General features: G+C 52.5%; 1 protein-coding gene across 10 annotated transcripts in view; it reads left to right on the top strand.

Annotated features, from left to right (window-relative positions):
- SLC1A7 (solute carrier family 1 member 7) overlaps positions 1-12,438 on the top strand; it is a 77,388-nt gene that overhangs the window by 62,707 nt on the left and 2,243 nt on the right. For 9 of the 10 annotated variants that reach the window (XM_053214048.1, XM_053214049.1, XM_053214042.1 and 6 more), the window contains 6 exons: positions 2,157-2,199; positions 4,420-4,642; positions 8,288-8,387; positions 9,095-9,328; positions 11,292-11,486; positions 12,287-12,421. In XM_053214048.1, the coding sequence (XP_053070023.1) occupies positions 2,157-2,199; positions 4,420-4,642; positions 8,288-8,387; positions 9,095-9,328; positions 11,292-11,486; positions 12,287-12,421 (930 nt within the window). Of the gene's footprint in view, positions 1-2,156; positions 2,200-4,419; positions 4,643-8,287; positions 8,388-9,094; positions 9,329-11,291; positions 11,487-12,189; positions 12,422-12,438 lie in introns of all 10 variants that reach the window. The other variant, XM_053214047.1, reaches the window with a different exon arrangement.

Here is a 12,438-nt window from a genome sequence, read left to right as displayed (position 1 = left end):
GCACTCTTCCAGTGGCTGGGGACACAGCAGTGAATTAAACAGAGAGATCTCTGCCTTCCAGGAAGCTGATGTTCTAGAGAGAAGAGACAGGAACAAGGAGACAAAGACAAGATTGGTAAAAGCTCTCTACAGATTTAGGACGATAACTTGGTCACATAGTTTCCCTAGTTTGTCATTTGCTTTATAATTCTCTTTCTATGTGAATCTGTCTCAGAGAATTCTCAATTTATTTAACCTTTTATTTTGGCATAATTGTAAGTTTACAGAAAACTTACAAACATACCCTTCACCCAGTTTTCCCTGAAGTCAGCAAAGTACGGAGTGATGGCACAGATGTCAAAACTAAGAAATGAAATTAGTACAACACTATTAACTAAATTGTAGACCGTGTTTGGAGTTCACCGATTTTCCACGAATGTCTTTTTTTTCTGCCCCAGAATCCCACCCAGGATACCATGTTGCTCTTAGGAAATTCTTAATTTCTTTTCTTTAAAAATTTTTTTTTAATTAATGAATTTATTTTTTGAGAGAGTGCATGCGTGTTCACGTGCACAAGAGTGGGAGGGGCAGAGGGAGAGGGAGGGAGAGAATCCTAAGCAGGCTCCACAGTCAGCATGGAGCACACACAGGGCAAGGTCTCATGAATGATGAGGTCGTGACCTGAGCCGAAATCAAGAGCCGGATGCTTAACTGACTGAGCCACCCAGATGCCCCTAGAAATTCTTTTGTGTGTGTGTGTGTGTGTGTGTGTGTGGTGGATTTCTTTTTTTTTTTAATATGAAATTTATTGCCAAATTGGTTTCCATACAACACCCAGTGCTCATCCCAACAGGTGCCCTCCTCAGTGCCCATCCCCCACTTTCCCCTCCCTCCCACTTAATTCTTAATTTCTATGTAGTAAAATCTATTGATTTTTTATTGCTCATTTTCTTCTTAGAGGGTCCTTCCATATTCTGAGATCTGAAAAATATTAACCTATATTTTCTTTTAGCTTTATATGTTTTCATTTTTTTAATTTCTTATTTCTTTAACCCATATGGAATTTATTTTGGCGCAAAGTATAAATAGGGATTCTAAGTTGTTGTTTTCTTTTAATAGTTGATTGGCCACACAGTGCTCTATAATAAATCCTTCCTTTCCTCACTGATCTGTGAAGCAACTTTTATCAAAAATGAAGTACTTAGGGGCACCTGGCTGGCTCAGTTGGAAGAGCGTGGAACTCTTAATCTTGGGGTTGTGGGTTCAAGCCCCGTGTTGGGTGTAGAGATTACTTAAAAAAAAATAAATACACTTTATTTTTGTTTTTAATGAAGTATTTAGATGGTTCTGTTTCTGGGCTATAGGTTCTGTTCTATTGGTTTTTCTGTTGACAGCTGTGTCAATATTGCACTTTAAGAGAGAGAGACAGTGTGAACAGGGGAGAGGCAGAGAGAGAAGGAGACAGAATCCGAAGCAGGCTCCATGCTCTGAGCGGTCAGCACAGAGCCCGACGTGGGGCTCGAACTCACGGACCGCGAGATCATGACCTGAGCTAGGGTCAGACACTTAACTGACTGAGCCACCCAGGCGCCCCAATACTGCACTTTAAAATTATATCTTTACAGAAGGTGTTCATATCTGATAGGACAAGCACCCTCCTCCTTTAGCTTTATGAAAACAATGTTAACAAGAATTATGATCTCATTCATGTGCCAAGTCATGTGTTGTGCAACACAGATAAGATACGAACAACTGAGTTTTCAAGGAAGCCTAATCTGTGGGAGAGGCAGACCCCTGAGCCAGTGCCACACTGCAACAGGCTGGAGCACAGGTGATCCACAAGGGAAGGCCCAAGGAGTCGGCCAGCAATCAGAGAAGGCTTGGCCTCTGATTAATTGGAGTACGAGTTAGCCAGAGAAGCAGAGAAGGACATTCTAGGCAGAAGGAACAGTGTAGACGAAGGGCCGGCTGCTGGAGAAGTGTGCAGTGTTTCTAGGGAACTGGATGCAATTGCCTTTGGAGCTTTGAGTATTGGGGGGTGGGGAAGAGATGAGACTGGAGAGGGAGGTGGGGCTAGGTCACGGAGAGCCTTGCCTGCCAAGTGGGGTGTTCAGATGACCCCACAGGCCCTCCTGTGCTGGGTTGTGGAATTCTTCAACTGCTGACTCTCTTCCCAGGAACATGTTCCCAGCCAACCTGGTGGAAGCCACTTTCAAACAGGTAAGTGGATCCCAGAGCGATGGAGCGGTGCAGGCAGGACCAGCCTGGGCCAGGCTGGGAAGGGACAGGTTTCCCCAGCAAGTCTCCCTGCCTCCTGGGGGCCAGATGCTGGAGAGGAGTGCAGGTGGGGAGACCTGGATCCTCACAGCCTCCCATGGCCACACCCCTGCCCTGGGTTCCAGCTTCTGACGAAGAGAACTTACAAGGGTGGGGGGAAGCCACTGTGCTCTAGGTTTACACCCATGCTCACGCCCACTGTCTCAGTCAGTCCTCACAGTAACCCTGCCCTCAGTGTGCCAGCCCCTCTCCCGGATGAGGAAACTGAGGCACAGAAGGATTAAAAGATCTGCCCAAGGTTGTACCACCAGTAAATGATGGCGCTGGTAGGAAAACCTGGGTCTGTCTGGCTTCTAAGCCTGTTTTCTGTTTCTTTTTAAAAAGAATCCTTTTCCCCCGTAATAAGAATAGTAACGATGTTCAGTGTAAAATGTTAGGAAAATACTAAAAAATACGAAGAAGAAAATAAAATCATCTCTTGTTCCAGCACCAAGCAACAGTGACAGTAGTTGGTACACTTTTAGTCTTATTTCTCTGCATAAATATGCTTTAGAAAAATAAAATTAGGTTAATGGTGCATAGACAGTGTGTGTCTAGCTTTTCCCCACTCCCATTACATCATGAGCATTTTCCCTGGTTATTAAGCATTTCTTTAAAATACAATATTTGCAGTGAGACAAGAGCCCGTGATAAGGCCAGGCTATACTTTATTACCATGCCCCTTTTGGTAGGCTTTTAGGTTGTTTTCAAAGTTTTTCCATTTTTAGAAATTATGGTAAATATCCTTGTGCACAAATTTTTGTCTGCCCTTCTAATAACTTCTAATGCTTTTCCCCTTGTAAAATGTCGGCTGCTTAGTTGACAATCCAGCGAGCATTTCCTGACCCCCTTGTCTGTGCTAGGCCCTGCAGTGGGGACTGGGGACTGGGGACACAAAGGAGGAGGTTGAGGGTTGGATAGGAGGCTCCAAAATAAGGAGTGGTGAAATCTTGAGCTAATCTCTCTATCTTTCCTAATCTCCTGGGTCTTTATCTACGAAATAAGCCAGATAGTGAAGGGCCCCAAATGGTAGGCCAGGGAGTTTGGGTTTTATTCCAACAGTGACGGGAAATTATTGAAGGTGTGAGAGAGAAAGAGTGAATGTTCCTTTGCTTCATACTGCCTGGAATGCCCTTTTTTCTTTTGGCAAACTCCTACCCATCCTTCAAGACCCAACTCAAATATCCCCTTCTTTGTGAAGCTGTCTGATCCTCTGAAGCAAAGTAAGTCACTCCCTCCCCAAAGCTCTCAGAGCAGAATTCACGTCTGGTTCATCTTCGTATCCCTGGCATCCAACACAGAAAGTCCAATGTTGGAATGCTGACGGTAGTGGTGGCGGTAATAACAGCAGTAATGGCCACATAAGGCCACCATACGCCAGGCACTGCTGTAAACACTTTACGTGTGTTGCCTCATTTATTCAAACGAGCCAGATAGTATTGTGACCCCCATTTTACAGATGAAGAAACTGAAGCACAGAAACTTCTGGTCCCATATATTTCCTAACTGGTTTCTCCACACCACCCTGTGCCCCAGAAGGCTTACCTTATTGATACTGTGGTGTTAGGAGGCTAGAAATTTCCCTTGTTTGGACTCCCAGTGCCTGAGGAATGAGGATTCCCCTGGGGCAGAGGAGGAAAGGTAGACAGCATGGAGGCTCAGGGCTTTGCAGCTGGGACGTCTTCTCCTCCAGAAGGCTTGGGGCAACCTGAGCTTTTCAAATAGAAGGCCCAAGTTTCCATCAGTGGCAGGCAGGGCTGGCTGGCTATTAGGTGGTTGGAAAATGATGTTTGGAAGGGATAGATGGGTGAATAGAAAATTATCTGGGTAGAAGAGGAGATGGTTAGAGGGGATCCCAGTTGGGTGTGATGATGCATAGAAGGAAGGAGAGGGTGGAAGGGACTAATAGAAGCATGGCTGGGTAGGGCGTACTTGGATGATGGAATCCCAGTTTTCTTTTTGGTAAAATCTTGATGATACTCCTGCCTACCTCACAGGATTATCGTCCATCAAATAGTTCTCGACTATATACAAATGTGCCTCCAAGATATTATTGTTGTTGCTGATGATATTAATAGCAATATTTGGTCCTGACTCCTTCCTGGTTGGGGTGTCGCCCACTAGTACCGTACCAAGACCACCCCCGTTGTCAAATCCCCCAAGATGGCATCGGAGGAGGCCCCTCCTCGGCAGATCCTCATCTACGGGGTCCAGGAAGAGAACGGCTCTCATGTTCAGAACTTTGCCCTGGACCTGACCCCGCCACCCGAGGTTGTTTACAAGTCAGAGCCTGACACCATCGATGGCATGAACGTGCTGGGCATCGTCATCTTCTCTGCCACCATGGGTATGTGCTTCCTCCCCTCCCCGGCAGTGGCCGGGAGCCAGTCCCTTCGTGCATCTACCCTTCTCTGCAACCTGCATCCACTAATCTAAATAACCTGGAGTCTCCCATCTTCCAGGTGATTCCTTTCTTTCCTACCCAGTAGAGTGGCTCAAGTCCCCATTCCATTACCAAAGGGTGTCTCCAGCCCTCCCCCACGCCAGTCAAAGCTGGCATTCCTCACTTGGAATTCTCCACTCCTGGGTGCTAGTTTTCTCTCCCTTAAAGAAGACCATGCCTCAGGCTTCCTCCCAGCAGCCTGTTCCATTTTACTGAGGTCTGGGGATACTAGGGCAGGGTGGTGGGCGGGGGGGGGGGGGGGGAGGTTACAATAAAGAACAGGAAAAACCTGAAAATCTATCATCCATCACTGTCTCATTAAAGTCCTCATTTCTCCCTTCCATTTCCAACCACAGGGGCTCCCCACTGGTCAACTCTGTCCTCAGACAAGTGTGTGTCATTTCTCAGGGCCCACAGTTGGCCTCCTTGACCACACCCTCCCCTTTGCTACTCTTCTTGCCAAGACCTTCAACCATAGGCTATCACCACGAAGTGGTGAGGCCTCACTAGCAAAGGCCTTCCTGTACCTTTTAACAACAAAACAAAACAAAACAAAACAAAACAAAACAAAACAAAACAAAACAAAAAAGTATTCTTTTTCTTAAAGAGAGCCCCCAAATAGTATAAGCTTCGGATCCCACAAAACCTATGGCTATGCCTCTGCCAACAGTGCCCTCGCCACCATCACCAATACACACACACACACACACACACACACACACACACACACACAACCCTTTTCCTTCTTGGAGACAAGCCATCCAGAACAATCTAGCTGGTCAGTCCCTGTCTTGGCCTTCTAGGCTATCAAAGGTCATTGTGAGTCTTATTCTAAAATTGGCATCTACCTCCCTCTTCGCCCTGGCCAAGGTCCTGGCAAGGGCCTCTCCTCCCTCTCTGACTTGTCCACAAGGTTTTCTTCTCACTGTCCTACTGGTTGCTCATGCAGGAAATCTGGGGGCTGTTTTCTGCCTCTGCCTCTGCCTGGCCCGCATCCAAATCTGTCAGGTCTGCTTCCGAAACTTCTCTCCAAGCCCACATTTCCCTCTGCTCACTGCCAGCATCACAGTTCGGGGCCACCACAGTTCACCTCTCACCTGGTTTCTGCAAGAGCCTCCTGAAGGGTCCCTGTCCTGGTGTGTCCTCCTCACGGGCTCACAAAGTCCTGCAGTGGCTCTCCACTGCACTTGGAAAGGGGTCCCGAACTCTGTACACGGCCTGCAGAGCTCTGTGTGATCTGACCAGCCTGCCTCCCGGCTTCTCTGGTCCTGCTCTCTTCCCCCAGCCATGCTGCCTTCCGGTTCCAGGAAGGTGCCTCTCCAAATATCTTCCCACTCCCCCAGCCTGGCTGCCCCTGCCCCTTCCTCTCCCCCTGCACCTTCCCCTCCTTGCAGGGGGACTGTGGTCTTTGCAAGCATCACGTCCTCGGGAAAGTCTTCCTAACGCCCCCAGACTGCTCAGGTCCTCTTTGTTACTCCTTAAACGTTTGATCGCATTGCAGTTATCTGTTTCTGTAACTGTTTAGCGTCTACACAGAAGCAGGCGTAAGCTCCATGCAGGCAGTGACGGGTCTGGCTTGTTCCCCATTTATCCCCACAGCCCACCACACTGACTGGAGAGAGCAGGCATGCAGGAAAACCTGCTGGAGAGATGGGTAGATGGCTGGGAATGGACTGACCATGGTGGGTAACAGAGCTCTAATCGTCTTGGCCCAAATGTCGGGCATGCAGAGGGGCTAGGGCCTCAGGGACCCGAGCATGTGACAGGACGGGGTTTGGAGGCTCTCACAGCACATCTGGCAATCAGTCCCCAATACTGGATATTCCCACTCCTCCCCAGCCACTGCCTCTCTTAGGGGTGGGAACATATAAACAGGACCTCTGTTGGCAGAGCAAAAGAAACCCTGAGACCCTCTGACTCACTGTTTCCTGGATGTGTGTCACTGTCTATGTGTCAGTGTGTATATGTTCGTGTATGTGTGCCCAAGTCAGCACGTGCCTATGCCTGTGTGTGTCCACTTCCATTTGGACCTGCATCTGTGTGTGCCCACATCTGAGTGTGAGCAGACACACCTGCACAGCTGCTCCGAATGCGGCTTTCTTGGGTCCCCACGACACAACCTCCTTTCCCATCTCGTCCCTGGTGTTGGGACGTGGCTAATACTAAGGCCCCATTGGCCGGGACTGTTGCAGGAGGCCTGCCACCAGACCCTGGGTCCCCGACACACAGGTGCCCAGCCAGCCTGAGCCCTTATGTGTCTCCTGGTTCGGGCGGGAATAGCCTGGGAGGAGGGACAGAGCTGGCAGGGGACCTGGGTCTCAGCTCAGCTAGGCTTCCACAGGCCCTATGGGCAAGGGCTAGGTTGTATCACCTTCAACTTGGGCCTCTCCCGCCCATACCAGCAGGGCCCCCATGTCATCCCATCACCATGTGGTAGCTGTTCTGCGGATAGTGTGAGTTCAGGGCTTCCTGGGGCAGGAAAGAGCCTCTCTCTGGAGTCACATGAGCCAGGGTTCAAATCCCTTCCCTGCTTCTCCCTGGCTGAGTCAGGTGATGAGCCCCTCCAAGCACACTGCCGGTAAGCTTTCTAAGGACAGCCACAGAGTGTGTTTTGCTCTCCATTTTTGTGTCACCAGAAGGGACAGCTGTCACTTGTCACCGTTTCAGGAGTGGCCTGATGGCGCCCAACTGCACAGAGCTCACCTGGGGAATAGTACACACACGAACACTCCCCAAGTAAGAGAATGACAGGGGCTCCGGGAAAGCCTTTATTATTCATTCGTTCGTTCATTCATTCAGTGATTATTGTTGAGCACCTACAACGTGCCAGCTAAGGAGATACAGTTCTTTCCCTCATGGAGCTAACCTTCTATTGGAGGAGACAGAAAAAAAAAAAATAATAATAACAGACAACCGGAAAATAACACTTATAAGTTGTAATAAGTGATATAAAGGGATCAGAAAGACATGATACAGAGAAGAATAAATGGAGAGTTTGCCAAGGGGAGAGGGGGACAGGCCTCCAGGCCATGTGGGGAGCTGGGCAGCCAGGGTTTCAGGCACCAGGACCTACATGGGCGAGGGCCCTGAGGCAGTGAAAAGCTTGACGTATTCTAGAAACGTAAAGGAGGCCAGTGATGCCAGAGCATAGTGAGGAGGTGAAAAGCAGGGCCAGATGGAGGTGGGAGGTGTTGACAGAGGTCAGATCAATCGGGGCCTGAAGCAGGGGGGATCTTGGTTATGGTGGGAGTGTTCAGGAAGTCATTGCGTGGGGGGTTGGCAGGGAACATTTTTATGGATTAGAGAGGAGGATGAGATGAGAGCCCTGGTCCAGCAGTAGAGGCCCAGGAGAAGGAGAGGAGAGGGTGCAGGGAAGCACTGTGCTTGATCCAAGGCTGCTGGGAATTCAGCCAAGGCCCGAGGCCCACATGTGCGCGCAGGTCTGTCCCTGCTGGGCCACCAGCATGTGCTGGCACATGCCACTGTGGTGCGTGCCTGTGCCTCGGTGTGCGGCCTCTGTGACATGCTTGTGTGTCTCTGCCCCTGCAGGCATCATGCTGGGCCGCATGGGGGACAATGGGACCCCTCTAGTCAGCTTCTGCCAGTGCCTCAATGAGTCCGTCATGAAGATTGTGGCGGTGGCTGTGTGGTAAGCCTCACTGGGGGCAGAAGTGTCCTCTTCCACCTTCACCCCACCCCCTTTCAGCCCTACCCTGGGAAGATGGAGGGATACCACGGCCCCTTCCACTGCTTTCCTGCCCTGGAGGCTCAGCCCGGGCCACATTCTGCCCTGCATCCCCCGGCCCAGCCCTGACGAGGTCTAGTTCCAGCCCCGGGCCTGCCATTTCTGGCCCGATCAGGCCCACTGGAGGACAGTTACAAGCTAAGCGTGGCCTTGCTCTCCTGGCCCAGTTTCCCCATCCCATGGAGACTCATCAGCTTAGCTTTTGGAGAAGGGCAACACTGGAAGTGAGAACCAGCTGCCACTCCTTGGTTCAGAGCTCAGGCCTTAGGAATCTTCTAGTCCGACCTTGTACAGTTTCGATGGGGAAACGCAGAGGCCCGCCCCGGGTCACGCATGAAGCCTGTGGCACCGCTGGGCTGAAATGAGGGCCTGCTGAGGGCGAGGGCCCCCCTCAGAGACCTGGACGGGAAGGCAAGGAGGGGGGCCAGAGGTTGTGCGGGTTGGACTGGTTGAGCGTCGTGGTATTAATGAGGCCACATGTACTGGGCACCTTGGTACAGAGTCCCATTCAGTCCTCACAGGATCCCCGGGCGGCCAGGGGGCAGTGATGCCGCGCCAGGACTGCCTGGGACCCTCGCCTGCCCGGCACTGAACTGGCCGCCTGCCCCCAGGTACTTCCCCTTTGGCATTGTGTTCCTCATCGCCGGCAAGATCCTGGAAATGGACGACCCCACAGCAGTCAGAAAGAAGCTGGGTTTCTACGCGGTCACCGTGGTGTGTGGGCTGGTGGTCCATGGCCTCTTCATCCTGCCCCTGCTCTACTTCTTCATCACCAAAAAGAACCCCATTGTCTTTATCCGAGGCGTCCTCCAGGCCCTGCTCATTGCGCTGGCCACCTCCTCCAGGTAGCCCTGGGTGACGGGCAGGGTGGAGTGATGCTGGCAGCTGAACTCCGTTCATCTGTCCAGCCATCACTTGTCCATAGCCATAGAACCATGGAAAGTTCAGTATGGCCCACTTCACAAACTTGGGGGTAGCTATGGACAGTGGTAAATGAGACCAATTTTTGAAATGCATTGCTTGAGGCCCCACCGGCCTGAATGGCAGAAAGCCCTGATGGCTTCTTAAGGCCTTCCCCTCCCCAACTGCCTGCATCCCTAAGGTGCACTCAGTCCACATGGCAGTGGCTTCCACACATCTTGGGGTCGGGACAGCTGATGGGCGATGAATCTGCAATGGCTGTTGCCTTTTGCTGCCATACGGTGCTCCCGTTGGAGTCAGGCCCTGTGTTGTTTAGGGTCTTGGCCTGTCCACGGCTGCGGGGACATCCTGGCTGGATGCCCTGTCCCAGCCTTGACAGTGTAACTCACCAGTGGGGATTTGAATCATGGTTCCACCGCCCATTGGCTGTGTGGCTGTGGGCAAGTCACTTAACCTCCCTGGGCACCAATTTCCTCATATGCAGTTTGGGGATCAGGGTGGTCTCTGCCTCTAAGGGTTGCATGGGAATTAGTGGAGATAACTCACTAGGGGCTCGAAGGCTAGCCTATGAGGTGGCATCTGCTCTCAAGGATCCCGGCCCACAGTTGAGTGCAGAAGCAGAGTTGGAGGCATGCAAACCCACCCGTCTGTCTACCAAGGAGGAGAAAGTGCTCTACATACTCTGTGAAGAAAGGGTGGTTCTCCCCACAGCATATGTCCAAGCTCCACGTGGAGGACTCGCCTGAGCTCAGGCCCATGTCTCTTCAGAGCCTCGTTCTCCCTTCCAGCCCTTACTGCTTTCTCTTCTCTGGGCCTCAGCTTCCCAATCTGTCAAATGGGAGTGAGGGCCCCCACCCTTGGCAGCAGAAGTACCTCACACAGAACTTAGGAGGAGCAGGGCCCCAGTGAGGAAAAGCCCCCAGAAGCCTCGTCCAGGAACCTCCACGCAGGGCAGAGCCAAGAGGTGGAAAGGAAAGGCAAAGTCCCAATGGCTGCCAGCTCCCATACCACAGGCCAAGCCCCGCTGGAGCCAGCAGCCCTTGGCCATCTCCTGCTTGGCAGAAACCACAGCCGCGGGCCCAGCACATCTGGGGAGATCATCGCAGGCTCTGGAAAATGGACGTGGGCTCCCCAGGCAGTGGCCTGTGGGAAAGGAAGGGCACTGTGGCCAAACCAACCTGAGTTTTAGTCTCAGCACGGCCACCAGGAGCTCTAGTAACAGAGACAGTAACAATGACAGTAGTGGCTACCACTGACTGCCTGCAATGTGCCAGATACTGCTCTAAGCGCTTTCTTGTTGAATCATCACCCTAATAGCTCTGTAATCTAGGTATTGTTTGGAATAAGGAAACTAAGGCACACACAGGTTAAGGAACCCGCCAGAGCCACTTGGCTAGTAGGAGGCTGGAATCTAAATCCAGCAAGGCCGGCCCCAGAGCCCTACTGTTAGCCACTTTATGCTTGGCACAGTGGTAGGACTTTGGGTCAGCCCCTCCTCCCCTCCGGGCTTCAGTTTCTTCATCTGTAAAACAGACTCAAAACCCCTCCCTCACAGGAAGCTGTGAGGGTCAGATAAGAGCGTGTGTAAAGCACAATGCCTGGCGCATAGTAGGTGCTCTGCTGATGGTGGCTCCTTTCCTGACCTGTGCGGCTGGTGGGGGGTCTCCGGGGCCTAGGCTTGGGCGGGTCTGGCTGGGCCACTGATCACACACTTGCCAAGAATGCCATTTGAGACCATTTTCAAAGCTCCTTCAGCCTGTCCTCCCCCGTGATGGGTGGGCTGCCTGGGGTGGGGGCGAGCTTCCCATCCCTGGCACGCAGGCAGCCCAGAGCCCCGGAGTACCCTGGGAGACAGTGGTAGGCACGCGCTGGCCCCTCTGCCCACAGCTCAGCCACACTGCCCATCACCTTCAAGTGCCTGCTGGAAAACAACCACATTGACCGGCGGATTGCCCGCTTTGTGCTGCCCGTGGGCGCCACCATCAACATGGACGGGACAGCGCTCTACGAGGCTGTGGCCGCCATCTTCATTGCCCAGGTCAACAACTATGAGCTAGACTTCGGCCAGATCATCACCATCAGGTACACACCTGACACCCCATACCCAGGGTGGATTGGCCGGGGAAGAGGAGGGCACTGGAAGGACCTTCAGGATTCTTGAGCTCTCAGATCTGATGGGGTCTCTGAAGTGCAGAGGAGGCAAGGGCTTTGTTCCTAGCCACACGGCAAGTTAGTGCTGGGATGTGGCCTGGCTTCTATGACTCAGGGCTCCTTCCCCAGTGTCACCCTGCAGAGGGGGAGCTCCGAGCAGGATGGGAACTAAGGTCCAGAGGAGGGCCTGCAGTCTGGGCATGCAGGGCAGGGAGGGGGCTAAAGGCAGGCAGAGGGTGAGCAGAGGCCAGGGGTGGGATGAGGGGACGGGGGGAGGGTGACTGCTAGTGTGGCTGGAGGTGAGGGAAGGGTGCTGGGGTGAGGGTCAGAGGCTGTGGGGAAGACCTTGTGTGCCAGCCTGAGGGCACAAGTCTGGCCCCAGGAACCAGGCCCAGAGGGAGGCTGGGCAGAGCCATGCAGGTGGACGACCTGAATTTCTGGTCAGCTTTTTGGAACCTGACAGAGGCAGTGGCCCCAGGCACATGCTCTTCTACAAACCCCTCAGGAGGTTCCACTGGGACCAGAGATGGAGGCCCATGGAGTCACAGGACCTTGAGCAGGGACGTGCCCCCCACCCTGAGAACTTCCTGATGTGGCATTCCTAACAACCCCTGCCCCATATGGCTGTCCCCGGAGGCCCTGGCATTCTGGACTCCTTCTTGGAGCCAGGGCTCCAACAGCGAGGCCTGCCCCTCCTGCTCCTCCTCTTCCTCTCCCTGCCCCTCCTGCAGCATCACGGCCACAGCGGCCAGCATCGGGGCAGCTGGCATCCCCCAGGCTGGGCTCGTCACCATGGTCATCGTACTCACCTCCGTGGGACTTCCCACTGACGACATCACCCTCATCATCGCTGTCGACTGGGCTCTGTGAGTGGGTTTGCCCC

Source organism: Acinonyx jubatus, chromosome C1, assembly GCF_027475565.1.
Source record: "Acinonyx jubatus isolate Ajub_Pintada_27869175 chromosome C1, VMU_Ajub_asm_v1.0, whole genome shotgun sequence".
NCBI classification, from domain to species: domain Eukaryota; kingdom Metazoa; phylum Chordata; class Mammalia; order Carnivora; family Felidae; genus Acinonyx; species Acinonyx jubatus.
The sequence above is the reverse complement of the archived record's forward strand: the minus strand, read 5'-3'. Positions and strand labels throughout refer to the sequence as shown.